Raw genomic sequence first — 27,362 nt, 5'->3', positions numbered from 1 at the left:
CACGAGGGTATGCACACGTACACTTACACATACGCAAATGATATAGCAAAAGGACAAGATGGAGGAAATTCTCGAAAAAAAGCTGATAAAGAGAAATTTTTTATATAAAAATGAAAAATTCCAAGATAGAAGAGATGCTAAGAAAAGGGCACATAGGATAAGAATGGCCCTATTAAACATGAGCGAAAAGGAGGAGAATTATTTTTTAATGGATGTATATCCGTTAATAAAAAGTTATATAAATGATGGAGTTCCATGTTATTATCTGAACAAGACGTATATTTTTCGAAAGAGTATACTAAACATATTTTACTCAATGATATATAAATTTAATAAAATAAAATATATTGTAGAAATTTTTGATATTTGTTTAAATCTCATTGTAACACAAAATGAAGAATATACAATTATTTGTATAAGAATAATTACAGAAATATGTAAATTACATAAGCACTGTTTGATACTGTTTGATATTTATAAATACGTGAATGTTGTTTCGATGCACATTTTAAAAGCTTTTTACAAAAAGGTAATTAGTAAGGTTAAAAGAGGGAAATTTCTCAAATCAGCAATCAATATATATACAAAAAGTCACAGAAGAAAAGCTAAGTGTGTTCGAAGTGGTAAAGAATCCCTGAAAGTTGTTAGAGAAATAATTTGGTCAAATTATATATTGATAAACTTACATCCGAAATTGTTAAATAACAATGAAAACTACATAAAAATTTTGTGTAAAATTCTTTCACTGATCAATATATTAGACTTTAAATATTCGAAGCCATTTTACATAGAACAAATTAACTTTTCAATGAATTCGATTTATAAAACTTCATATAATTATCATTTTGAGAATACATATGTATCCATAAAAAACACCATCACCAGGTGTGATAACAGAAGTAATAATGTTTTATATCCGCATAAATTCGAAAGGGTTTATAATTACTTATTCGAAGATAAGAAAACAACTTTTTGCAACGCATCAATTGGGGTAATTTCCGAATTTTCCAAAAAGGGAAACACTGAGGAGGACAGCATTGAGGGAAGCCCTAAGAAGAGTAATAATAATGAAATAAATCATAACGATAAGAATTTAATTTTTGTCAATTATGCATGCTTTAACGATTGTGTCACAGCTAAAGAAAAGTTTCTTCAACATGATACAGACAAGAGTAGGTCGAAGAAGGGAGGTATGTCAAATAGCACTAATAGTTACAATAGGAGGAGCAGTGATTACAATTTATTTAGCAGTTTTTCTTTAAATGATAATTACACTAATGAATTATACACTGCATTAAAAGATAACTGTAATATTTTTCTTCAAAATAAATTGAAAACATTGAAGAAGCAATTTTATAAAAATGTAAATTATAATATTTACGAGATTGATTTCCATAGGTTATCAGAACTTTGGAACCTAAAAAACATTATTGTGTACATGCTGATCCATCATTTAAGAATGGGTAACATGAATAGATATTTTCATTTTAAAGAATTTCTCATAGAAAAAATTCTGGAATTTTTAAAATATGATACAATGTATATTATAGAAAAAGGAAAAGATTTTGTCGAAAATATTCGATTATTGTTACATGGTAATTTCAATGAAAATATGAAATATTATTTAAAATTTTTTGTAAATCCAAATACATACACGAGTTTTTTAACATATAAATATAATGATCACTTAAATGCACATATATTTATATTAATACATGATATATTCCTTTACTTTAAGAATAAAAATGTATGGAATTATGATGTAGTGAAAAGTTGTATATCTACCTATTCCTTAGTTATTATGAATAAAAACTGTTCTATTTTTATTCAGAATATATGTGTAAAATTGCTAGTTTACACAATTGAAGTATTATTTACCATGAAGAAAAAAAATGCGTCCTATTTTTCACTCTATTTTGATATTCTAAATTTAATGTTACATAAAAGCAACTCGTTGAAGTACGAATTGTATGAAGTGTACAAGATAGTAGTTAGCAGAAATAATGTTAATATAACATGTACAAAAAGTGGAAAGAAAAATGAAAGGAGTTCTTGTAACGTTCTTAAAAATATGAAATTTCAGAAGAATAAATTTTATAGTTGTCCAAGTGACGTTAAATATCATTCAGATAGTCATTGTTGTTTTGTTTTATCACGTAAATGTTTTCAAGAAATTCCACAAAAAAAAAGAACACGCGGAGAAAAAATCAGTTCGATGGTCAAAGATTACGATTATATTCATACAAATAGAACAAAAAAGATGAAGAAAACAAAAAAACAAAAAAAAAAAAAAAAAAGAACACTTAATGATTACTGCACTTTGAAGACAAAACACGACCTAAATGAAATGCTGAAAGAATATAAATATTTGCTTTACGCCATGTATGAATGTATAAAAAATAACATATATTACATTTATTTATATTTTAATAAGGAAATCATTATAAATAAGATGCAAGTAGAGAAATGGGATGGAAGAAACATTTTGCACCATCAGAGGTGTGACATTTCTAAAGAAGGTTTGCTCAATGAAGATAAATGTGCGCATAAGACTTTGAATGGGAACAGCAACATTTTGATTAATCCTCTAGGTAGGGAACAGATACTCGGGGAATATTACAAAAGTTATCAGGTGGGCGCTAACAAGGGTAATAAGGAGGATGGAAACTCCAATGACAACATTGTCCATAACAGCAGCAATTTGAATAATAATAATATGGGTAATAATAATAATATGAGTAATAATAATAATAATATGAGTAATAATAATAATAATATGAGTAATAATTCCACAGAAGTAGTGAATAATAGAAAACGGGCCAAAAAGAGTAGTAGCATAGGGAAAAGGAAACGCCCAAATCGTCAGAGGAACTCCAATAAAAATGCACAGAATATTGTACCCAATAAAGATATGAAAAATGATAAGCGGAATGAACCTATCGATGGTAAGAAGTTGGACCCGTGTGGAACATTTCCTACGGATAATGATAAATTTAGTTCCATGTTGGACACATCTATGATTAATAAATTAGAGAGATTTTTGCACAGTAACGATGAATACTCTAACAATGCGGAAACCAGTAAACTGTGTGATATCAAGAATTGGGAATCATCCCTCAACAAGGAGTTTTCAAATGCTGATGGTGATCATTATGAAGGTAATAACTCTGTAGCTTTAAAATATTTGGGAAATAATGATGACTTTTTAATTAGTAATTACAACTGTGTTGTTAGAAATAACGGTATGCCCAATGATATATATCAAAGGAATGAAAACATGTTTACAGGTAAGGACATGTATCTATGTAACCAGTCAATTGAAAATGATTTAAGCAATTATATGAATAGTTACAACAGAGAAAATGAAAAGAAATTAAATAGTTATATATATAGTTGCGTCACACAAAAGGAGAATTGTTCGGAGTTTTTTATGAATTATCATAAGTACCCAAATGGTAGTAATATTTTTAATGGTATAGAGCATGAGTCTATTTCTGATATATTTGAGCATAAAAAGAGTAATATTTATGAGTATGATAAAAAAAAAATATATATAAATAGTCAATGCGTCAATCAAAATGACCATATTCAGGATATAAATAATAACATTGAGAAAAGTGTGAAGCGTGATAATTGTGAGAATATTTTTAAAATGAATAAACAGAACGGGAATGGCTCAGAATGTGATGACAAAAATGAAGCACAAAAAAATGATACTTTTGAAGACATGTATGATATAAATAAACTTGATTTTTTAATTGAGAAGAGTATTTTTTCTTCGTGTTATGAACTGAATGATGTATGGCTTAAGATAATATACAAAATTTTTTATCACATGGTTATATGTTCCATATTGTTCAGTTCTTGTTTTTCACACATGACTGTAGAAAATTTAGGAATAAAAGATGAATCTATAAGAAGAATTGTCAGAATGAAGATAATGAGAGGTGATCTGTATGATCGAAACGTTAACTTGAAAGAGAATCATACCATTGACAAGGGTTGGAATGATAAACCATCGGTTAACTGCAATTATCACGAATACATAAACATTAAAGTGAATAATTTGTCAAAAGAAGATAAAAAAAAAGTTTTCACGTGTATTAGTTATATACAAGGTGAAGAGAAGAAATTATTGTACATGTGCGCGAACAGTATAATTTACCTAAGTAGGAATAATTTCCACGTTTTTATGATTTATTCAATTGATTTATTGTTTAAATTATTGTTTCTGTATCCGCAAGTATTTTACATTTTTCAAGTATTTGGTGCGTTAAGAAGCACAAGTACTTTATTCTGCAAAGTTTGTTTTAGTTATATAATTAAGAAAATGAAAAAATTTTTAAAATTGAAGAATTGTTTAAAACCATTACTTTATTTTAATAAAAATGTCAGAAGTAAATTGATGACAGATTTATATAAGTACAAATTGTTATACAAGTTACATTCTTCGTATGAATGTCTAATAAATGAAAGTCATTATGGAAGTCTCACATATTGTAACAAATGTGTGAATAATTCATCCTTCAGCAATGAGATAAATGAATCAAGTCAGAGTAAACCCATTGAAAAATCATGTAAGAATGGAAAAATTAGGAAACTTATGACAAATATATCGTTTTCTATGCTCAAAAATAAGAGTAAAAGACTTTTAACTGTAAAGGAAAGAAGAAGAAATATGTGCCAAGGAATCATATTACGATCGTTTTCTCAAAAGGGAAAATTTGGAAGAAGCACATTTTCCCATAAACAGTATCCAATTTGCAATATAAGAAAGAAAATAAAAAATAAGAGAAAGAATGGTATGTATAACTTTGGAATATGGGTAGACTATTTCGACTTTCACATTTTAGAAGAATATGAGCATGGGAGAAGTGGCTTATCCAATTTTGAATCAAACGATATAAATTTAGTGTTACAAAAGGACACAAATTTTTTTAAAGAATTGACTTATCACGATGATGTAAAGCTACCAGATGATTGTAATAATAATATGACAAATTTTGTAAAATTAGACAATTTGTGTTATATAAAAAAGAAAAGAAAGAAACACTATATTATTCATAACATAGTAAAGCGTGACATAACAAATCCCGCTAATTTTGTTTCACCAGAAATTCGCAAATTAGCAAAAATGAAAAAGAAAAAAATCGAGATAATAAAAAAATATCCAAATTATGTAAAATCGAATGGAAAATTCGTAAACAATTTTGTATCGAATGAAAAAATGTATAGGTCTTATTCCTTAAACTGTCATAAGTTTGCAAATGATAAAAGCACCTTTAAAAAAGATATATTAAATGACTTAGAGTTTTTGTATAAAACTCGTTCAAATAATGTAGACAGAAAAATACCAAAGAATAAAAAGAATAAGATATGTGATGATTTTATAAAAACAAGTGATTATATAATAGGTTATAACTGGTTTACCATGAATAACACCTTTAATAACTATTTATCATATAACGATGTAATTATTAAAGTAACGTATTTTCTTCTTAAGGTAATGAAATATTACGCAAGTACGTATGGGCAATTTTTAAAAGAGTTAAGAACTATTTCTGAAATATGTTTGGATATAATTTTAAAAGATAATAAATGCATTCAAGTTGTCAATTTGTTAAAATGTCTTCTTGAGACCATATGTTTTATAAACTGTGCGAATGAATTGAAAGGGGATAAAAATAACAAAATTGAAGTTCATTTTCCAGTAGACAAAATGCTTTTGCGTGATAATTTGAGCTATATGAAATGTATAAATTACTTGAAAACAGGTAGGAGTACTAATGAAAATGCAAGTAACTGTAGAACTAATGGTGTGGCAGCAGACATCTTGAATGACGAAAATTCAACACAAAATGTTGCGAATGACGAAATTTATTTTATCAGTAAGAAGGAAAATGAGGATGGCTATGGAAAATATAATCAAAAAGAATATCGGGTGAAGGAGGAAATTATATCCAAACATAAGAGAGAAGGAAGAAATGGAGAATACAGCAACAGCAACAGCAACAGCAACAAATTCGGGAGTAATAACTGCTTCATATGCAATGATTCGTCTTGTGATCCTCAAAAAAATAAAATAAAAAACGAGGATACGAATAAGTCAAGGGACATAATCATGAATTTTTTAAATTGGTTTGAAAATGTACACTCTGATTTTCCGAAATTGTTTAAAATGCTGTTTTGTGAAATTTGTCTAGGGTTGCCTATTAACTATTTCATGAATGAACATTTTCACATATACCTTAAATCATTGTTAGTTTGTCTTAATTCAAAAAATATTAATAGAATAAGGGTTGCATTAAAAGCTTTGGAAGAGAACGTTTGCACGATTAATAACTATGGTATAAATGGAAACGTTTCATCTCCTCTTCTTTTTAATAATAAAAACGGAACAATTTCGCATATATTTACTATTTTGATGAAAATTTTAAGAAAAAAAGTTACATTTCATCTAAATTTTAACAAAATATATGAGCAGAAGTATTATTTAAATGACCTATATAGAAATCCATCAGATATTATGTTTCTCAAAATGGGTGTAATATATAGTCAGAAGATTTTATCAGAAGGGGAAAAGAATAAGTATATAAATAAAGTATACATGGAGAATTTATTTATTATTTTGAAACTGTATAGCAAATTTGTTTATGATAATGAGTTAATGAATAATTATTATTCTCATATGAATAATAAGAGAAATGTAGTTCCACATTTTAGAATAGGTTTTTTTTTAAAGAGAAAAATAAAAGAAAACAGCAGAAAAAGATCTATTAAAAATGTGAAGAAAGGTAATGAAGATGTTGTATGTTGTATATATAATGAAAGTGGAAATACACTAATGGATATAACTACGTCTTCTATTGTATACCAAAAGAAAGCAGAATGTAGTGAGGAGGCAAAGGTAGATAGTAATAAATTATCGTCATATTGTAACAAAAATGCTAGCAACAGTTGCAAATTGAGTGGAACTAATAAAAGGAGAAAAAGAAACATTACGGTGGAGAATGAAAATATCATCAATGGAAGGATCACTACAGAGATAAGCATTTCGAAAGATAGTGTACATGATGCTGAGAACAAGAGTTTAGATACGAACATTTTAAGAAGGAGAAACATAAGAGTTGCATGTAGAAGAAAAACGAACAATGTAAACAACATCGAAATAGAAGAAGAGAAAAAATGTAAAAGCACACAAAATGGGCTATCCAAATTTTATAACAAGAACATGGTAGAAGAGATTAGGAGAAATAATGCAGATTCGAAGGAAACAAAAAATTCTACTTTTAAGGATAAAAAACTGAATGTTCCATTTGGAGACGTGAACAAAAAGGGTGATAATGAAAATGAGGATATATTTAACATTACAAAACTGCTTATGAATGATACTACTTATGACAACACATTCAACAATGTTATACAACATATCGATTTGGAAGAAACACTGAATTATTGCTATAAAGTTTTAAAGAATAATATGAGGAACAATAGTTTGAAATGTTCATATTATTATAAGAAGAACCTGATAAGTGAACATTTTAGAAATAAAATTTTCATTAGAAAAAATATAAGCAAATATGTTAAGAAGAAGAAGAAGAAAATAGGAGAAAAGTTCAGCTTCTTTAATTTTAATGAATTACCAAATTTGAAAAAGAGAAAATTGTTTGACCAAAATGAATCAATAACTGATAAAGGGTGTAAAAAAAAATTGAGGATTGACAATTTATTTAGTGGAAAAAACACAAAATTCTTAAGTTTGACATGCAGTTTTGAGAATGGGAAATCTGGTGTAAATAACTATAAGAGCCAATCCATTTTTAACATTAAAAAGAAGGGGAAACTAGTACAAGAGAATGTAACACATACCCGTTTTGCAAGAAAAATAGATGGATTAGTATATGGAAGTAATTATTATGAGAAAAAAATAAGTACTCATTTTTTTAACCAAAAGAAATCGCGATTATGTCAATATAGGAAATTTAATGGACACAAACAATTTATTAACAATGGGGAATTGCATTACTTTGAGAAAAGTGATTTGTGTTATTTTTGCATTTTGAAAGATCAACGAATTAGTTGTTACAGGATTGTTCTTTCTATTTTTATTTTTATTTTTAATCATTCAAACTGTATATCGGATTACTACCAATATACGCTGAATATAGGATCGCTAAATAAAGACTTTATGAAGGATTCAAATAGTGCATCCGTTGGCATTAACAACACGAATGGTGTAATAGAAACAGGGATAAAAGGGAATCAAATTGATGACACAAATTGTGGTGGAAAGAATGATAAAATTCCGAAAGAGATTTTTAATCATGTTGAGAAGGTTATTATAGATAGTGCATCTCTAGAATGTATGAAGAACGAATGTAATAGTCCGAATAAGCATAATAATGCATTAAAGAAAAAGCTGGATATTTCATGTGACAATAAAAAGAAGAATAAATATTCCTTTGAAACGTGCAAATGTAAAAAACATTTATACAAATATTCCTTTATTTATAAAGATAGTAATCATATATTCATAACAAAATTAATGTATTGCTTCTTAGTTATGTTAATAGAAATAAATGATAAAGTGAAAACGAATGATATGGAATTGATAGATGAAGAAAGAAGTAAAAGTATAGACCAAACTAATGAGTGCAAGTGCCAAATGACATGTAGTGACGAAACATGGAAGATTAAATTGAAATATATAGTTAAAAATGTTGTTAGGAGAATATCCTTGATACTTTCGAACAGATTTGTTCTAACAGGAAGAATGAATTTTATTTATGTAATGAATCATAATAACGAAATAGATGTATCATCTTTTATATTTACTTTTTGCAATTTAGTTGATTACCACCCACGGTTTATAGAAAGGAGTATAGAAGGTTTGAGATTTATAGAAAAAATTTTAAAAACAATATTAAATGTGCAGCCAATAAAAATTAAGAAATGCATGAAGTGTACATTTTTTTCGAATTTATGCACATGTATATGTAATATATGCAATGATACAAAAGTAAAGAAAAAAATATTTGGCTTATTACTCTTGTTGAGAGTAAGTAGGATTTTACCCCCATACTGGATCAGATTTAACATATATAATATTATCTACGCTTTGTTAACCTGTTATGAGAGGTTCAAATTAAAATATGTGAGAATAGTGCAGTTATTAATTGAGGAATGTTTTACTTTAATTATTTCTTCCTTATTTATTGGTTATGTGGGTGAAATTAATACTTACATTTTGAATAATTTTGATGTTGTAGATAATACTTATATAAATGACATAAACAAATTATGTGTGGTGGATGATAAGGTTGATGAGGCAGCTCTTAAAAGAATCGAACGTATTAAACATAGTGCTATTGAGAAAATAAAAAGTAGCGTAGAAATGGCAAGATCTTTTGGAGGAGTGAATAATAAAGAAATAAACAACTTTAAGAATTCGAATCCAAAGCATAAGTGCACTAGATATAAGCGATGTTGCAAAAATAATCCTTTTTGGTATAGAATGGATGAGGTGTATACATGGGATATTCTTTCTCTAAAAGGAAGGAATAAGAGAAGTGAAAAAGATATTAAAAAAATGGTTAAAATATTATTTAACATATTAAAAATATTTATATACAATTTAAATAAAGAAGAGCATGATAGACATTTCATAAAAAGGGCATTTGTTATTATTTCAAAAATTTTAAAAACGGATCTACGGGAATTGTTAACATATAAATATGCCCCCAAACGAAATTTATGTTTGCAGGACTTATTCATTAAGCATTTTTCCATTCCCAACTTTGTAAAATCTTCGTTGAAACGAAAAATTTCTTATTTAGATTTTTATTGTTTTTTCTTATCACAAGAACGGTATATAATGTTTGATTTTCATATGATGATCAATTTGATAGAAATAATTGTGAATATTATAGAGCACTTAGAAAGAAAAGATGAGGTCAATAATATTTTTTGTTACATCCTTAATGGAAATGTTCCGCGTTCCTGTTCAAAAGCTGAAGGGCATAATGGAGACATTTGTGAAAGAACAAATATTGGCTTTCTACATAATGAGAAAATGAATTTTGGTGTGGACTGTATCCTGAACAAGTGGAAGAATCAGGATATTAACAATTTAGATGGGAATCATGAAAACGTGAAACTTGTAGATGCAAACCATGACTATGTTAACCCTTTACACGTAAGCAAAACTCCTCAGTCCAGCATTTTGCACAATTTTGAAGGAGATAATTCTGATACTAAAAATTTGAACGATGGATTAAATATTTTATGGAGCACTGAGATAGATGCTTACAATACCAATTTGAATAATCAGAAAAGCATGGATTTGCAAAAGTTGTATGAAAAGATTAAGAAGAAAAATAGAGAGTGTTCCATTTTATATAAAAAGGATAACATTAGCATATTGGATAGCGCGAATGAAAATTATAGCAAAAATGAAAACTGTAGTAAAAATGAAAACTGTAGCAAAAATGAAAACTATAGCAAAAATGAAAACTATAGCAAAAATGAAAACTATAGCAAGAGCGAAAACTATAGCAAGAGCGAAAATCATAATATGAACACAACCATAGACGACACTTCACATAAATGGCCAGACCCTGCTGATAATGCTGTTACTCCGTTGAAAACAAATATAGATGGTAAAAATAATGATGATTTTTGTGAAATAGAGAATCTGTGGAAGAACAAGGATTCAGAAAGAAGGAAATCTCCCAATTCGCTTCATTCATTATGTGATAATAGTAAATTAGCCATATTTGCTAATGATAAAGATGCACTTTCGGTAGGGAATAATAAAAATCGGACGGATGATATTAGCATGGAAAATAAAGTTGTATTGGGTAATATTTCAGAAAATTACAATTATCCATTAAGTGATCGTAATAGAATGGGAATTATATTTAAAAAGGCTGATAATTTTTTTTTATTTAATAATAACAAAAGAAAGAATGAAAGTAACATTGTGAGGAATACATTAAATTATAAACATTTGAACAAAAATATGGATGATAATTATGCTATGAGTTCCTGTAACAGCATAAATGATAAGGCTACGATTATGAAAAAAAAGATCATAGATCATAATAGTAATAATATTTTTTTTGAGAAGAAGGAACAAAAGTCTAAGACTTGTATAATACGAGACCATAAATGTAGTTATATCTCCAACAACTCTCCGTATATTGAAATGGAAAATTTAGAAAATGGTAATAATGCTTTTAAGTGTTTTAAATATAATTCAGTTGAGAGTAATGAAAACTTATTAAAAAAGGAAGTGAACAATTTAAATGGATTAAGCATGGATGTTCTAGCAATTGATGGTAAGAATATTACGGAAAATACGAAGATTTTACATTCAAGCTATTATGAGAATTTTTATTTTAATAATATTGAACGAGATGAAGGGAAGCATGTGATCGCGTCATCTGAAGGTAAAACTAAAATGTTAAATGATGATTTGATGAGTTGTGTTCCAAGCATGGATATAGAGCAAAAAATAAGAGGAAAATTTTCTAATGATGAGTCCGCGAAGGATGAGTCTGTGAAGGATGAGTTTATGAAGGACGAATTTGTGAAGGACCATTTTGAGAAAGATCAGTTTGTGAAGGACGAGTTTATGAAGGATAGGTTTGAGAAAGAAAACTTTACGAAGAAACAATTTTTAAAGGAAGAGTACTCAATAATAATTGAATTTTTTTTATATTTCATGACTTTTGTCAGAATTTTCTTTAGTCATCATTTATATAAGTGCATGTTACCCACAGTTAACTCATTAACATATAAGAGGAGCTTATACCTATATAATCGATGTATTCATATTTTAGTGAATTTTTTATTTAGTAAAGAGAAAGAATTATGTGTTAAGGCAGAATACTGCTTACACTTTTTAATAGTTATTAATGAACACAATAAGAACACAGGAATGCACGAGGATATGATGAACAATAATGGAAGTTCTTCTAAGAATTACAATAGTGTTAATATAAATGCAAAGGAAAAGGTGATACGATCAGGTAACACGAAAATAATGAGTATGAACAAGAATTTTTCAAATGTTTGGAAATTAAATAAGAACGATTTAAAATTATATTTAAAGTCTATATTGTGGAATTTATCTTATGCTCTACGTAATAAAGGTTTCATTTTGAAAAAAAATTTTATTATTGGTATTAGCAAAGTATATTCCTTTTTTCCTCAATTTTTTTCATCTTATCTAATGGACGGATTTGTGAAATATGTAAAATTTTATAATGAGAAGTGTATGCACGATAAATTTATTCACGAAAATGTTGAAAAGGTAATGGAAGTTTTTTACAACTTTTTTACTAGCTCAAAATTAACGTATGACCAATTTAAGGAAATAATTAATTTACTATTTAGTATACATAATCGTGTAAAAGAAAGGAGCACCATTTCGTTTGCTCATTTGAAGGATTTGAATACATCAAAGAATGGCAGCAAATGTGTAAATGTAAATAATGAAAATTATTCCTTGGTTAATGGAATCAATAAATGTGGAAAAAATATAGCTGATGTAGAATTGCGGGAATACAAGAACGATCAAAAAATTGGAAATACGAGTAATATCTTGGATGATAAAGAAGATCAAGTGGAAAATGTATATAAAGAAAAAAGTTTACTTGAACATTTCATAATAAATTGTAGTAACAATGAGCAAACTCAAATGAACATTTCATATATGCACGCATTGAGCTTGTTATGTTCTAACAATTACGAACATGCGTTAAAATATTTTATTGAATTTAGATATAACCCTAAAATATTTTCATACTTCGTTTCAACATTGAGGATAAGAAGTCAATCTGGATTTAGAAAATACATATTTAAGAAAATTTCCTTGTTTGTTAATATTCTGTTAAAATATATTTGTGATTTTAAATCGAGTGAAGTTCTGATGCATGTGTTTGGTTTATACATTTTTAATGTTAGAGATGAAGAACTGAAGGAAATACTTTTTTATGATTATTTCAAGTTGAAGGAATATGTGGACAGAACTGTCGAAATGGACAGAGAAGTGGATACGTCTACTTATTTGAGGAAGAGTTTACCAATTCGAGAGAGGAGTAACATACAAAATGATAACCACAAAATGGATTATGAACTGAGTTGTATAGCAGTTATGAATAATAATTGTAATAATAATAAATTTTTAATGAATTTTTTTAATCTTGTAAATGTTCTGAACTGTTTACTAAAGTATGAACCATCTTGGATATTTTTGAATTTTTACGATGACAGAATTAGGAAAAACAAAAGGAGCATAATTGAAGTGTTGTATTTGTGCTTAAGTAATTTAATCAGTGATTACTTATTTTTGGAAAACACTAATTTTTTATCCCTATTATGTAGGAAGGAAGGCAAAAAATGTGTTAAAATATTGACACTTTTTTTCTACTTTTCACGAGATTTGCTGAGGTGTGTAATGTTAGACTCAGGAACTCAACTAAATGGGACGACACATAGTAAAACGAATAAAACATTAGGAATGTATGAAAATTATAACAGAGAAAATATTACATATGATATTATAAAATACAATAGTTATCTCTTTTATTTAAGAACGAATTTGTTTATTATACTAACTTTTATTGTATGCACAAGGAGTAACAAGGATTACAGTTATTTACAGACGTTTTTAAAAAAATGCATAAAGAAAAAATTAACATTTAGAGAAAAACGATTTTTATTTTTTACAATAATACACATTTTAAAAACTTTTAATCTTCCAATTTTTGTGAAATTTTTTGAGATATCTGTAGAATTTATCATTTTGCCCATATTGAGAGAATATACAAGGAGATTGGAAAATGTAGAGTATATTACTTTTAGTGGTGACAAATACGGTATGACTGATATGGATGAAAAATTAGGAATTCATGGATTACATCAAAATAGAATTATTATGAGTGTACTTACAAAGATATTTACACAAGAGTATATGCATCAAATTAGTGGAAATGACAAAAGTAACCCAGCGAGGGTAGATACCAATTGTAGAAGAAATGTATATAACATTAAAACTTACTGCAAAACTAGTGAATGTGTTTTTATAGATGATAACAATAATAATGTAGGAAATAAATGTGATAGAAAGAGTGTTGACATACGGAATTGGAGACATCAAAATAATTTAAACACATTGAATGACAATACTTATGTTAATTTGAAAAAAAATAACATATGTGGAACATCATTTATTAGGAATTCGCAGAATTGTTGTTTTGTATATAATTTGAATGATGACAAGGATTCAAGTAGTGTGAACAATTACTATTGTTTATTCCATATGTCTATTCATCGGGAAAAGAAAAATATGAAGCATTACCCATTTTATAATAATAATTTATTTGTTAATATAAATGAAATTTTTTACACTTTAAAGGCCCTATTAGGCGGCATATCATATTCCATGAAAATCATTATGAACAAGCTAGCTATAAGCAATAGGTTCATAGATATAGTTAGAAAACTAAAATGCAAGAAAAGCAAAATTTTATTATTCACTTATATAGAAATGGTTAATAACGATTATATGTATTTTCCATGTGATAGCATAAAACATTTAAGCATTCGTAATATTATTAACATGTATAAGTGCAATTATAATAGTAAAATGAGAAATTTCAAGGAAATTTACACCAACTTGGTTTATTTCTATATGAATGAAGACGAGAATAATCTAAGGAAATCAAATTTGGATGAGTTAGCAAAAATAATGGCTTTAGGAAGAAAATGGAATAGGAAATATTGTAACAAGAACAGAATTTTGTATTATCAAATGAGAAGAAATTATTTGAGTTCTTATTATTGCAAGGTTTATAGGGACGAAAAGATTTTAAATATTAACGGAAATCGAGAAAGCATTAGCCTACCTAGTAGTAACAGCTGTATTGGTAAATCTTTTAATCGAAGACTAATTGATAACCACGTATTTTGTATGAATGGATATTTAGAAAAAAATTATTCCCTCCTGAACAACAAAAGAATTATTCTGAACTATTTTAAGAAGAACAAAACTGTGTTTAATAAAATACATGTATTAAAAGTTGCTCTAATGTATAAGTACGATTTTTATAATGTATACCCATATATAATAGCATCAATTTTTAAAAATTTCGAAAAATATTCCAGTAGTTCTTATATGAATAGTAATAAAGGTCCTTTTTTGATTCAATCTTTAAAGGCAGCTCTGATATTTATAAAATTCAACATTTTCTGCAATTGTGTTCATGAAATGTTCAGCATAGTAAATGATGAGCTAGTTCTTAAGAAAATGGATTCACCGGGAAAATATAAACTGAAGCAACAAAATGAAATGTGTGAATCTAAAGAAAATAATGTATATTATTGTTTTCGCGAATTGAGTACTAAGGGAAATTCAACTTGCACTGATATTACAAAACCTGACTTGATGATGCAAAAACCAAATGTTCGTCGTCACAAATTAAGGAATCAGAAGGAGGGAATTAATATGAGTAATCATGATATTTTGAGTATTTCTCCAGACGGAGGTGAGAATATCAAAATAAATTGTAGTGGAAAGAATAATGTAGTTTTTGTAAATTATTCTATGAAAAAATGTAATTCACTGCTAGGAATGACAAAACTTACAAATATTCTGTACAACTATTACACAAAGACTGGAAAGGAAGATACGAAAAGACACCTTTTTCTTATAGGTATTGCTAATATAATTAAAAAATATAAAAGCATATATATTAATTACGAAATATTAGATGCACTGACGAATTTAATAATATCATACTTAATGCAAGTTGGAAACGAATTGTATGTAAATAATATGACGAATAAAATTTTAGTAATATTTGAAAGTATATTAAGAATTAAAAATAATGTAAAGATAAAATATGTATATTTGTATAAAACTCTGATGTGTTTTTATTCCATAAACTGTGCAGCAAAAGAGTATATGAAGAAAAGAATAGGAGGAGATAAAAATAGTCTGCGAATATGTGACAATAATATATTGAAAAATTTACTTCATAATATAGTTAACATGGAAATGAAGAATAAGAAAAGAATAAATGGAGCAGCACTAAGCAATTTTAGTATATGTTCTAACCGTTCTAACGAAAAGGGAATTATTAATAACCAGAAGCGTGAAAAAATGGATCAGATAAGATCACCTTCAAATAATAATGAAGTTATAAACAGCTCGATTAATAATTATGAGGGAATAAAATCTTTTAATGAATTTTTAAATAGGGATAAATTGTCAAATCATGACAATGTGGATGGTAAAATTAGTTTGCATGACAAATGTTCCATTTTGCATAATCAAAGATCGAATCATGAAAAAGAAGGGGTTATAAATACTTCTCTAAACACATGTAACAATATAGATAAGGAAATAAAAAATACTAATCACTCTTTACAAATAGTCAACAATTTGAAGAATGCATTAATGAATGATATGGGAATAAATAAAGAGACAAAAAAAAGAAAAATCATTGGTGGCAACTCTTTGAGTATGGAAAAATCTGTAGAACAAATTGGAAATGCGTACAAAATGATAAATGAAGAATATAGTATGAACGTTATAAAAACTGTTTATTGTGTATTAAAAGTGTTAATGAAATACATAAATAAGAAAAGTATTTCGAAAAATTTGAATATTATAAGTTGCATTTTATTTTTATTAATAAACTTTGATAATCAGAAGATAGAAAAATCTGTTTTGGTTTTAATAAATCACATAATAATAACCCATGATTTATTTTTGAATAGTTTTAGTAATATAATAAGTAGAAGTAAAAGTGAAGAGAAGAAAAATATTGAACGTGGTGAAAAAACTGAACAGGCGGAAATGAAAGAAAACTTATATTTCATTTTTAATAACCATTTTGAAAAGGAACAAAATGTATCTAAGAAAATTGAATTTTTGCATGAAATGCTAGTTAACTTATGTCTTAAAGGAATGAAAGAATATAAGAAGAATAATAGGTTTTATTATGTGGACAATACATTATACATAGATGCAAAATTAGAAACAAGCCTGAACATATTTATTCTTTTTTGTCAAATTCATAGTAGAAATATGGGAAATGAATATGCTGAATTGATAAGATTTCTTATATTGGAATACTTAAAAAATTTAAGATACATATCTTGTTATTGCTTCAGGAAGAGAAAAAGAATGATTACCTTGAAGAAGCTGCTCTATTTTATAAATATAAACCTATACTTAGTAGATAAAAAAGATGCAATACACTTTTTAGAAATATTGCAATCGTTTCTTCATTTGAAGAAAAAAAATTGTTCCAGTTTTAATTTATTCATTTTGTCCATGAATGAGTATCATTTGATAAATATGCCTTCATCAGCAGATGAAAGGATTGATGGCTTTTCATCTGATGTAACATCAGACCATTCTGCATGCTTATATTCGATGCAGAAACAGGAGAAAAAACAAGCTATTAGACAAAAGGTTGAAATGAGAAAAATGATAAAAGAACTGAACGATACAAAGGTGAAAAGTTTCCAGATCAGTCATTATATAAAATACATAAATAATTTGCAACACAGAACCAATAATAGTAATAATTATATGTGCAGTAACAAAGTATCATGTAAGCATTTTTTTTCCATAGACAGAATAGTATATGAAAGAAGAAGAAAAAATTATTTGAGGAATAAAATGAATCAGGAGAAAGAAAATTATAGGAAGACAACTAACGATTTATATACACATTTATTAGATGGAAAGGGGGAATGTAATAAGGGCGCAATAATTACTAATTTGTGCAAAAGTTTATATAGAGAAAATTTTGAAAAGATAGACCAAAAGAAACTTATGTGTGTGGATGATAAGGTGAATATCCTATTAAGGAATGATAAGAGAAAAAAACGATTCTACAAAAGATTAAAGTTTTATGATAATATATTTGAGGGATCTATTATTGAAGAAAATTTATGTAATGACTTATTTTTATGCAAAAAGAAAAAGAAATTAAAAACGTTTTCAGTGTGTAAGAAAAAAGAAAACGTAGGTTTATGCTTATCATCGGAGGAGAAAGCAAATATAATTAGGAACTTAATCATATTTGATTATTCAGATGACTACTACTGTTATGTAAAGTATTATGATATACTGTTATATTTTATTAAGAGTGAAAAAGAGAAATATTCTGATAATCATCATATTTTTGATATGAAAGAAACATTTTTAAGACATATATTACCAAATATTTTAAGGGGAACATTTTCATTTATTCCAAAAATTAGATATACATGTATCCACGTGTTTCAAAAATATTTTTTATCTAATGATTTCTTTGAGTCTATTTGTTTTCTATTTAAAAATTATTACTTTAAGTATATCATTGATAAATATTTTATATCATTGTTTTTAAATGTATTATTTTCATTCTTTAAGCATAATGTAGAAACGTATGTTTTCTTGAAAAATAGAACGCAGGGGTTAGTTCCTTTTTTGTGCAAGAAAAATTATCCAAACCTTAAAATAGGAAAAATAGTACTTAATGGTAATGAAGAGGTTTTTAGTGAAAAAACGACAAATCAGATATGTAATGAAAAAGAGAATAAGAAGAAGAAAAGACAAAACAAAAAAGTGAAGAAAAAGAAAAAAAGTAATAATTTCAAAATGAAGAATTTACATACCTGTGTTAATATGAAGGAGTACAATAGCGATTTCATCAAATGGAAATATCATTTAGGGAAATATTGCTATGAGCAAAGTCATTTCAAAAATAAATGTCAAGAGAAATTAATTAAAGCTAAATATTTATTTAAGCCTATTTTAAGTTTAGTAAACATTTTTAAGGGATACTGCCGATATGTTTGGATAGAACTATTTTCTCAGTTTTTTAGTTTTTTAAGCACAGAACAGATTAACCAGTTAAATTTTTGCATAATACATTTTCTTTACAACTATATTAGTTTTTATGAAGAGTCTTCTAATAGTTATAAAAAGTGCATAACAAGAGAGAATACTAAAATTGTTTCTACTTTTAGCATTATTTGGCAGAAAAACAAAAGATTTCAGAATAATGTGTATGAAAATGATTACAACGTGAATGTCTTAGAAACTATCTTGACTTGCATATTTAAAACTCAAATTATGTTGTATATTCCTACAGAAATTATTTTTTATTGTGCTAAGAATTTTTGTACATACGAAATTTCTAAATGTATGCTTCAGATGTTGCTATTTTATAACATGAAGAAAATTAAGAAATTTGGGCATGAGAACAAAGTGAAAGATGTACCTTTAATTATGGACACAGATCGAGTTGTGAAGTCGAACAAGACAGAAACTCAGAATGAATCTGAGAAACAGGTGAATTGTGGTAAAAAAATGACAAATTTGAAGTCAAGTAGTAGGAATAAGAAACAAAATGAATGTGGAAAGCAGAATTCTATTGGTGTATCAAATGAAAGGAGGGAAAATAACCCATCTATTTCTGTAAAAGATTATAACAATGTAAAGGAGGAGGAGGAGGGCGTTATATGTACAATGAAAAAAAGCTACAATAGCTATAAACATATCATTAACTGTTTAATTGAAATAAACAGCGACCTGAATGAACATGATAATGTATATGCTTTGAGGAAATGTTATGTTAAGAATAATGAATTATCCAAGTCTTTATTTTTTAATCATTATAACCTTTTCTACAAAAATGAATATTCATATCTGAAGCATTTTATAAGTTATGAGAAATTGAACTTAACAAAAGAAGAAGTAAATATTAATAAAATGAATTGGATAGATAGTTTGAAATATTTTAGTAAAATATCATGTATTGAGAGTTATATGAAATTAACTCATTTAAGGGCACGAACAAAAAATAGTGTGAATTCAGCGCCCCCGCATTCTAACACCTATGTTCTTCTATCGGAGGAAAGAAAAGAAAGTCCAATTTTTATGAATTGCAACTATGAAATGTTAAGAAGCAGTTATTTAACAAATTTGAATAATGTATACTGTATAATAAAGGATAATTTAAAATGTACCTATGTCGATGATAAAATGGAAATTACCAATATGGAAATGAGTACTGACGTTATGGGGGAAAAAATACACAACATGTACGCGACCAATGAATCAGTTAAAGGAGAAATGAAAAATGGAGAAAAGGCGAAAAATAACAAAAACGAAGAAAAAAGTACTGACATAGTCGTAAGTGCAAAATGTGATAAGGTATCTTTGAAAAATAACAGTGTAAATGTTAAAAGAATAAGAAGTAAAACGAATAGTCAAAATAGTTTAAAATTAAACAAATCGAAAGATGGAAAGATACAAACAACAATTCATGATTATTTTAAGAGCAATACAAAAATATTACAGGACAACCTTAATAGAGGAAAGAACAGCGGCGGTTATGATGAAAAGGAGGGTGAAAACGTGATTTATCAAACGAATGAGAATTGTGCGAATGTAGGGGTAAATACCTTTCAGGGGTATATGGGCAATATGAATAATCAAAATGATAGCAGAAATGACAGTAATAGAAAAAATAGCATTATCAACGGTATTAATATGCAGGGGAAAAAGTACGAGCAGCCTAGCGGCTACAGCAAGGAATGTAATAGTCCATATGACAACTGTAGCGGAAACCACAAAGATGGAAGGGACAATAACTTTGTCGATATGTTGAACGATTTAAGCTTGCTGAGAAAGGTAAATGGAAACGAAAATAACCAAATGAATAATATTGTATATTTATATTTGGAAAAAATAATTTATAAATTAAAAGAAAATAAGGACACAATTTATGATAGTATGCAAGAGAATGAAAATATCGTAATTGATGATGAAAATGCTACAGCTAATGATCTGAGGAACATAAAATGGGAGGAAGGAAATTCATTAAATGCGAATAGAGTTTTCTTAGACCAAATGAATGACCAAAATGATATGTTTCTTATGAAAAGATTTAAATTCGATTTGAAGAGAAAACATATAAAAAGGGTTAAGGACAACATACATGATGGAATGAACTTGCTAATTAATAAAGTGAGACAACTATTAAATTATAAAAATAATAATATGAGTACTCTTCTTGCACACGCAGAATTATTTGAACATGCGCAAACAAGTATAGAAATAATAAAAGAACAGTCTTTAAAAAGAAAACAAATTGAAAAGGAAGAAAATGAAATACAATTAATATTTCTCTTAGATAATTTATTTAATATGTGTAATAAGAACAATTATGCATACTTTTATGATGACATTCACAATATGAAATATGTGTATCTTTGGAAACTACTTTTTTTAAAAATCTGTAAAATTTTTATTCACAATTGTGGATTGTTTACTTTTTCGAATATTCCACGTACGGAAGATTTTATAGAGAATAATAAGAGTTATCACTTATTATATCTCATGAAGAACTTGAGAAAAATGAACAATATGTCTTACAATTATTTTGACAAGATGTATGAAAATTTTATGCTTAACAGTAGTAGTACACGCAGCACTGTTAACAACAATAACTTCAGTTATAATAGCAGCCTTAATGATAATAAGAACACGGAAAAAAACATACTTAATGCAAGATTTAGTTATATGTATAACATAGAAATAATAAAGATGAATTTGAAAAAGTTAATCAGAAGTAACATTTCAAATAATGGATATAACATAACAGAAAATATGCTTGAAAAATACAGTAACACAATTTGTGATGAAAGCGAATTATGCAACAAAAAATACAATTATAAGAAGGAAAAAAAGCCAAATATATCAAATGAAGACAATTATTTATATATTACAAATATGGAGTATGAATATTTTAATATATGTATCAACTTAAAAAAATTAGGAGAAAGTAAAATTCTTCATAAAGTTGTAAAAAAGATCAAGTGTTATATTAACTCACTAAATCTTATAAACACATTTAATTTTGACTCTCTACCAATGGATAATTATGAAAAATTTCGAAGTGAATTTTTTTTCATTAAAGGAAGGATCCTATGTAATTTGAATAGAATAATTTTATTTTTGTATAAAAATAATTTTATTGAAAATAATTCAAAGTTAAATTGTGAAAAGTGCAAATCTTTATGCCAGGATATTGTAAAAGATGAATCGGCTAATGTACACCTCAATACTAATAACTTTATGCAGGTATTGCAGAGCCCCCAAAGGTGTATGGAAGAAAAGAACAATAGCATTAGTAGCACAGTTGTTAATAACAATCACGATTTTTACACAAATGACCAAGGTAACACTAAAAAAAACAGGAAAAGAAGAAAAACAACAGTTAATGATAACGAAATGCCTAAGAATTTGCAGGAAGAAAAAATTAATAATAACATTGTTGAGGAAAGGAAGGAAGTAAATATGGATGATAAAATGTCAAAAAGAAGGAGGAGAAGCAAACATATTACCAAAGTAGCTAATGAAAATGCAGAAGATAGTGAGAAAAAGAATTCATCACTAAATAGAGAAACATTATTGCACGATAAGGAAATGCATATCTTTACAGATATGAATATTTGCAAAGAAGCGAACGATTGTAAAGAACTTCATGACTGTAATGTAATCAATAAAGAGGAGAAAAATATATCAAAAAGAGGGGAGGAAAAAAGACAACAAACGAAGAATAATGTTGAATATATTTGCAAATGTGACGATAAAAAATACAACATTTTCAATGGAAATATAATTGAGGAGTGTTTTATTTCGTCTCTCAAGATATATCCACTTGAAAATAATTCTTGGGTTTTATGGGGCGACTATTGTAAAAAAATGTTTAAAGAGAACCAAAATATAGCGTTCTGTTTAAGTTCTGTAATTTCATATTTAATATATTGTAGTATGAATATCCACAAAGGCTTTTACTACTTAAGTAACGTATTATATTTGTTAAGATTTGACACACAAGATAATTCAATATCTCAAGTTTTTAATAAGTACAACGATAATATTTGTCCAGATGTATGGTTATTTTATCTACCCTTTTTAATAAATAACTTAAATATTAATAAGGACAACCATTTATACTTTCATAAAATCTTTTATATTCTGATGCGAAAATTTCCACAAGATGTATTTTATCATTTTAGATCTCTTCATATTGAGAGAAAGGATAAATTATATTATATGAAAAACTATAGGAACAAGAATAAAGGAATGTACAATAAATTTTATTTAGTGAAAAGTAACATAAATATTTTAAAATATTGTCATAAGGGGGGGAGAAATAATAAGAAGAAAAAAATTAAAATGGAAAATATAATAATTTCTAATGAAAGAAAGAATTCTAAAAAATGTTTTAGCAGCTCAATAGAAAATGGTGGTAAATATAATGATAGCTCAAAACCGATTACCTGTATTCCGATAGAGAACCCATCTGATGAGAACAATGTGAAAACCTTCAGTTTAAGGGGCGATGTTAGCACTACAGGAAGGAGTAACACACTTAGTGAAGGTAGAAATTTCAAGCTATGCAATTTAAATAGAAATGAAAATGATAATCCCAATGAAAATAGTATTGAAAATGGCATTGAAAAATGTAGAAAAAATATTAGCAGAAATCATAGTGACATTCGCAATGACAGGGAAACTTTTGCCAAAATGAAGAATCTCGAATACAGTGAATTCGAAAAATCGAAAGAAGTGAGTTGTAAAGGGGTGAAAAGGATGGTGAGTAAAAACAGAGAACCTGAGGCTGGCCTTTTTGCTGAAAATTCTCCTGACAGATATAAACAAAATGAGTTCAAATATGAACATATATTTAACGATGGTTTTGAGCAATTAATGCGCTTTTTTAAGGGCAAATATGTGGATATATATACATCCCTGGATTATATGTGTAATGAAATTTTAAATTACACCAGACTGCAAGCACATGAAGAGACATATTATTTCATAAATAAATTGTATTATCAATGCATAGAATCACCGTATTCACAAATACATGTGTCCAAATTTATGCAAAAAATAACAGAAAAATATGTTCTATATAAAATATATAGGGCCAAATTAAGAAAAAATTATATATATAGTAGAAAATGCAAAACTGCTATTAAAAATATGAACATATTTTGGAAGGAATTTAAAAGAGATATACATTTTTTAAAAAAAAATACATTTATGAACAAAATTATGAATACAGATAAAAGAGAGAAGACGGAAAACACCCAACCCAACGTGATGAATAATAACACTCCAAAAGGTGAAGAAAAGAAAAGTGATATGAAAACGTCGAATTGTGATGAATTAAGTAAGAACAATAGAAAGGATAACTACTTTTCATTAGCAGATTTTACTCACATTGTTAAAAAATGGAAAGAATTACTCTTCATAATTATTTATTCATTAAAGGAAAATCAACGATTAGAAGATTTTTCCTATTCCTTGTTTGATATATTTTCAAATTTTCCCATAAAAGTTGAATTACCAGGTCAAAGAATAAAATATATTGGAGAATATATAAACTACTATTACAACTTAAACTTATATCGGCCCACGAATATTGTCAGGTTGAACTCACCCATACTTTCTACGACTAGAAATAATTGTTGCTTAAATAAAATTAGTTTTTTAACTAGCGATGGAAATGTTTGTTATTATACATTACAACCGTCTAATTTCATTTGTTACAAATCAGAACATAAGTTTATGCTATTTCAAATTTTGCTTAATAATATAATGTTTAAATATGAACAAACGAAAAAAAGAGGATTATCATTAGGAATAAATATACACACCCCATTACACCCCAGTTTTAAATTAGTAGATGAATCTATTGAGCATATAACACTGAAGGAACTTTATAACGATTACACATTGGTTACAAAAAATGAGAAATATTTACAAGATAATATATTATTACATCATAGAAATGTTGTCAAAAATTCAATACGTACATTATTATTAGAAAAAGTAGAATCTGTAATGATACAAGAGGGGCAGGCTCAGGCTGAAGGAAGTAAAAAAAAGAATTTTTCTCAGGGTAAGAAAAATGAGAACAGTGGTTCTGTACTTGTGAAAAAATCAAATAGGAAAGAAATTCAGAAAAATATAGATGGAAATACAGTAAAAAATACGGCACTGAAAAATATATCCTTTGAATATTATGTGAATTTAAAAGAAAATTTGATCAACTCGTGTTATAGTAGTAATACTTTAAAAAATAAAGAAATTTTACCACACAACATTAGCATGTATCATTACAATTTATTATCGTATGAAGAATTAATCCATACATTAAGGAATAAGGATTGGTTTAAAAAAATTTTCAAACAATGTGTGAGGAAAAGCTTAAAATTACATTTTAAAGATATGTGTAAAGTCGTACCAAAAAGTATAATGAAAAATTACTTCTATGCTTTGCATAACAACCTAGAAAGTTATTACATTTTGAATAATCAATTTGTTAAGAGTTATTCTCTCTTATGTATGTTAAATTATGTTTTTTTTCAATTAAATACATCGTTAGATAGAATATTATTGTCAAAATATTCAGGAAGAACCATGTATTTAGAAGGAAAACCATCATATGCAGATTTATCTTTGAAAAAAAATGTACACAAAAAGGTACCCTTTAGGCTCACGAGAAACATCCAAGAGTTCATTGGATTTCAAGGTCTTCGAGGATCTTTTCCATCTAATTTTTATGTATCTATTATGGCTTTAAAAAAGAATATGAATTATCTAAAATCTTTTTTAAATCTAACTATTTTGGACGATTTTTATGCGATGCATATGTATAAAGAAAGTCAAAAAATTTTGCAAAAAAAAACGTATGAAAAAAATGATGATAATGTTAAGAATGCATACATGAACTCATTTCACATAGATGATTCCACAAAAAAAATGATCATGAAAAATGCAGAAGATCATGTTAGAAATGTACTTTATCGAGTCGTCTTTTTATATAAAAACAGGTTAGATAAACGAAGTATTACTTCGATTACAAAGAAGGATGAAAATAAAAGAGAAACCGATATAAATTTATATGAATACAATTCAGATTTGCAGGATATATCACTTTCTGAATTATCCTCAGACTATGAATATGAAAATGTAAATGTTAATGAAGAAAAAAACGCACAAATTGAGAAAGTAACAAATTCGAATACCAAGAGGAAGAAAAACGAAGCACAGCCGAAATTGCTTAAGATAGAGAATAATAACAATACATGTAAAAATAGGAAAGGTTCTGTGAAGAAAGAACAAACAGAAGGGAATAAACATATTTGCGATACTGATAAAATTTTAACGATTGAAGGAAATGCAGTGAAAGATAAATTGGTTAGCATAGCCCCGAGTTCGAAGAAAGAGGGCCTTGTTGGAGAAATGAAGGATAATTATTGTAATGATAACATTAGAAATAACAATATTAGCAATAACAATGGTAGTAGTAATAATAACAATGGTAGTAGTAACAATAACAATGGTTGTAATAATAACAACCCCAATCCTAACAATAAGAGAAAACGAAGAAGTAAAAAGAACCAGCCTGGGGATGCAAAGGAACATGATCCAAACGAGCCACAAGTGGTGATAGAGCAGAAAGAGTTAGAATATAATACAACCAATAAACAGAGTAAGAAAAATAAATCAAGTACTTCCAAATGTAAGAATAATATAACACAGGAGGAAAAGGAATGTCTCGCAAACAGTTTTCCAATCGATAATGGACAAGGACAAAATGTGCAGGTGAAACTTACTGAAAACAATTTGCAAACAGAACAGAATATAGGGCTTAAGAATACCGAGGATGTACGCATGGAAGAATCGCACAATTCGGTGATAGATTTAATGGAAATATCTATGAGTAAGAAGTATTTAAAAAATATGAAAAGCTCTTGGTTTCCATGGTTCTAAATGTGTTAACGCTGGTGGATATCACCTCCCACCCGTTTTGCATTATATACCTTTGCATGTACTAACATATATATATGTATATCCGTGCATCAAATTGCCTAATATCAAGGTGAACTTCTTGAAATTTCATTTTATGTGGAACTTGCACTTTTTACAGTACATTCGTGTGAAAAATTTAATTATAAAGATGTACTTACCTGTACACGAGTAACTTCACATTTGCATATATCCCTAAACTTTTACCCTTGTGTAATGAACTAATTTTTAAGGAAATCTAGTATTTTGAAAAATTAAATGCGCGATTGATTTATTAATTTAAGGGATTACAAAAGGAGGAATGTCAATAAGAACATGTATTAGCTTAAAACAAATACATAAAAATAAAATAAGGAAATTAAAGTGAATTATGGTAACAAAAAAAAGGTAGGCCATAAATTTGAGAAAAAAAAAAATGTCAATTAAGGCAAGCTAGTCATTATCATATTGGCAAACCAAA

At 27.2% G+C, this 27,362-nt stretch overlaps 1 protein-coding gene across 1 annotated transcript; it reads left to right on the top strand.

The window, feature by feature from the left end:
• Positions 1 to 58: 58 nt before the first annotated feature.
• On the top strand, positions 59 to 26,866 carry PGO_140400 (hypothetical protein, conserved; the record flags this gene model as incomplete). The annotated part of the gene is made up of 1 exon (XM_028690034.1): positions 59 to 26,866. One exon carries the CDS (start codon positions 59 to 61, stop codon positions 26,864 to 26,866), a length of 26,808 nt encoding a protein of 8,935 aa, XP_028545835.1.
• Between the last annotated feature and the right edge of the window lie 496 nt (positions 26,867 to 27,362).

The sequence above is a fragment of the Plasmodium gonderi genome (genome assembly GCF_002157705.1).
Source record: "Plasmodium gonderi DNA, contig: Chr14, whole genome shotgun sequence".
Lineage (NCBI taxonomy): Eukaryota > Apicomplexa > Aconoidasida > Haemosporida > Plasmodiidae > Plasmodium > Plasmodium gonderi.
The sequence above is the reverse complement of the archived record's forward strand: the minus strand, read 5'-3'. Positions and strand labels throughout refer to the sequence as shown.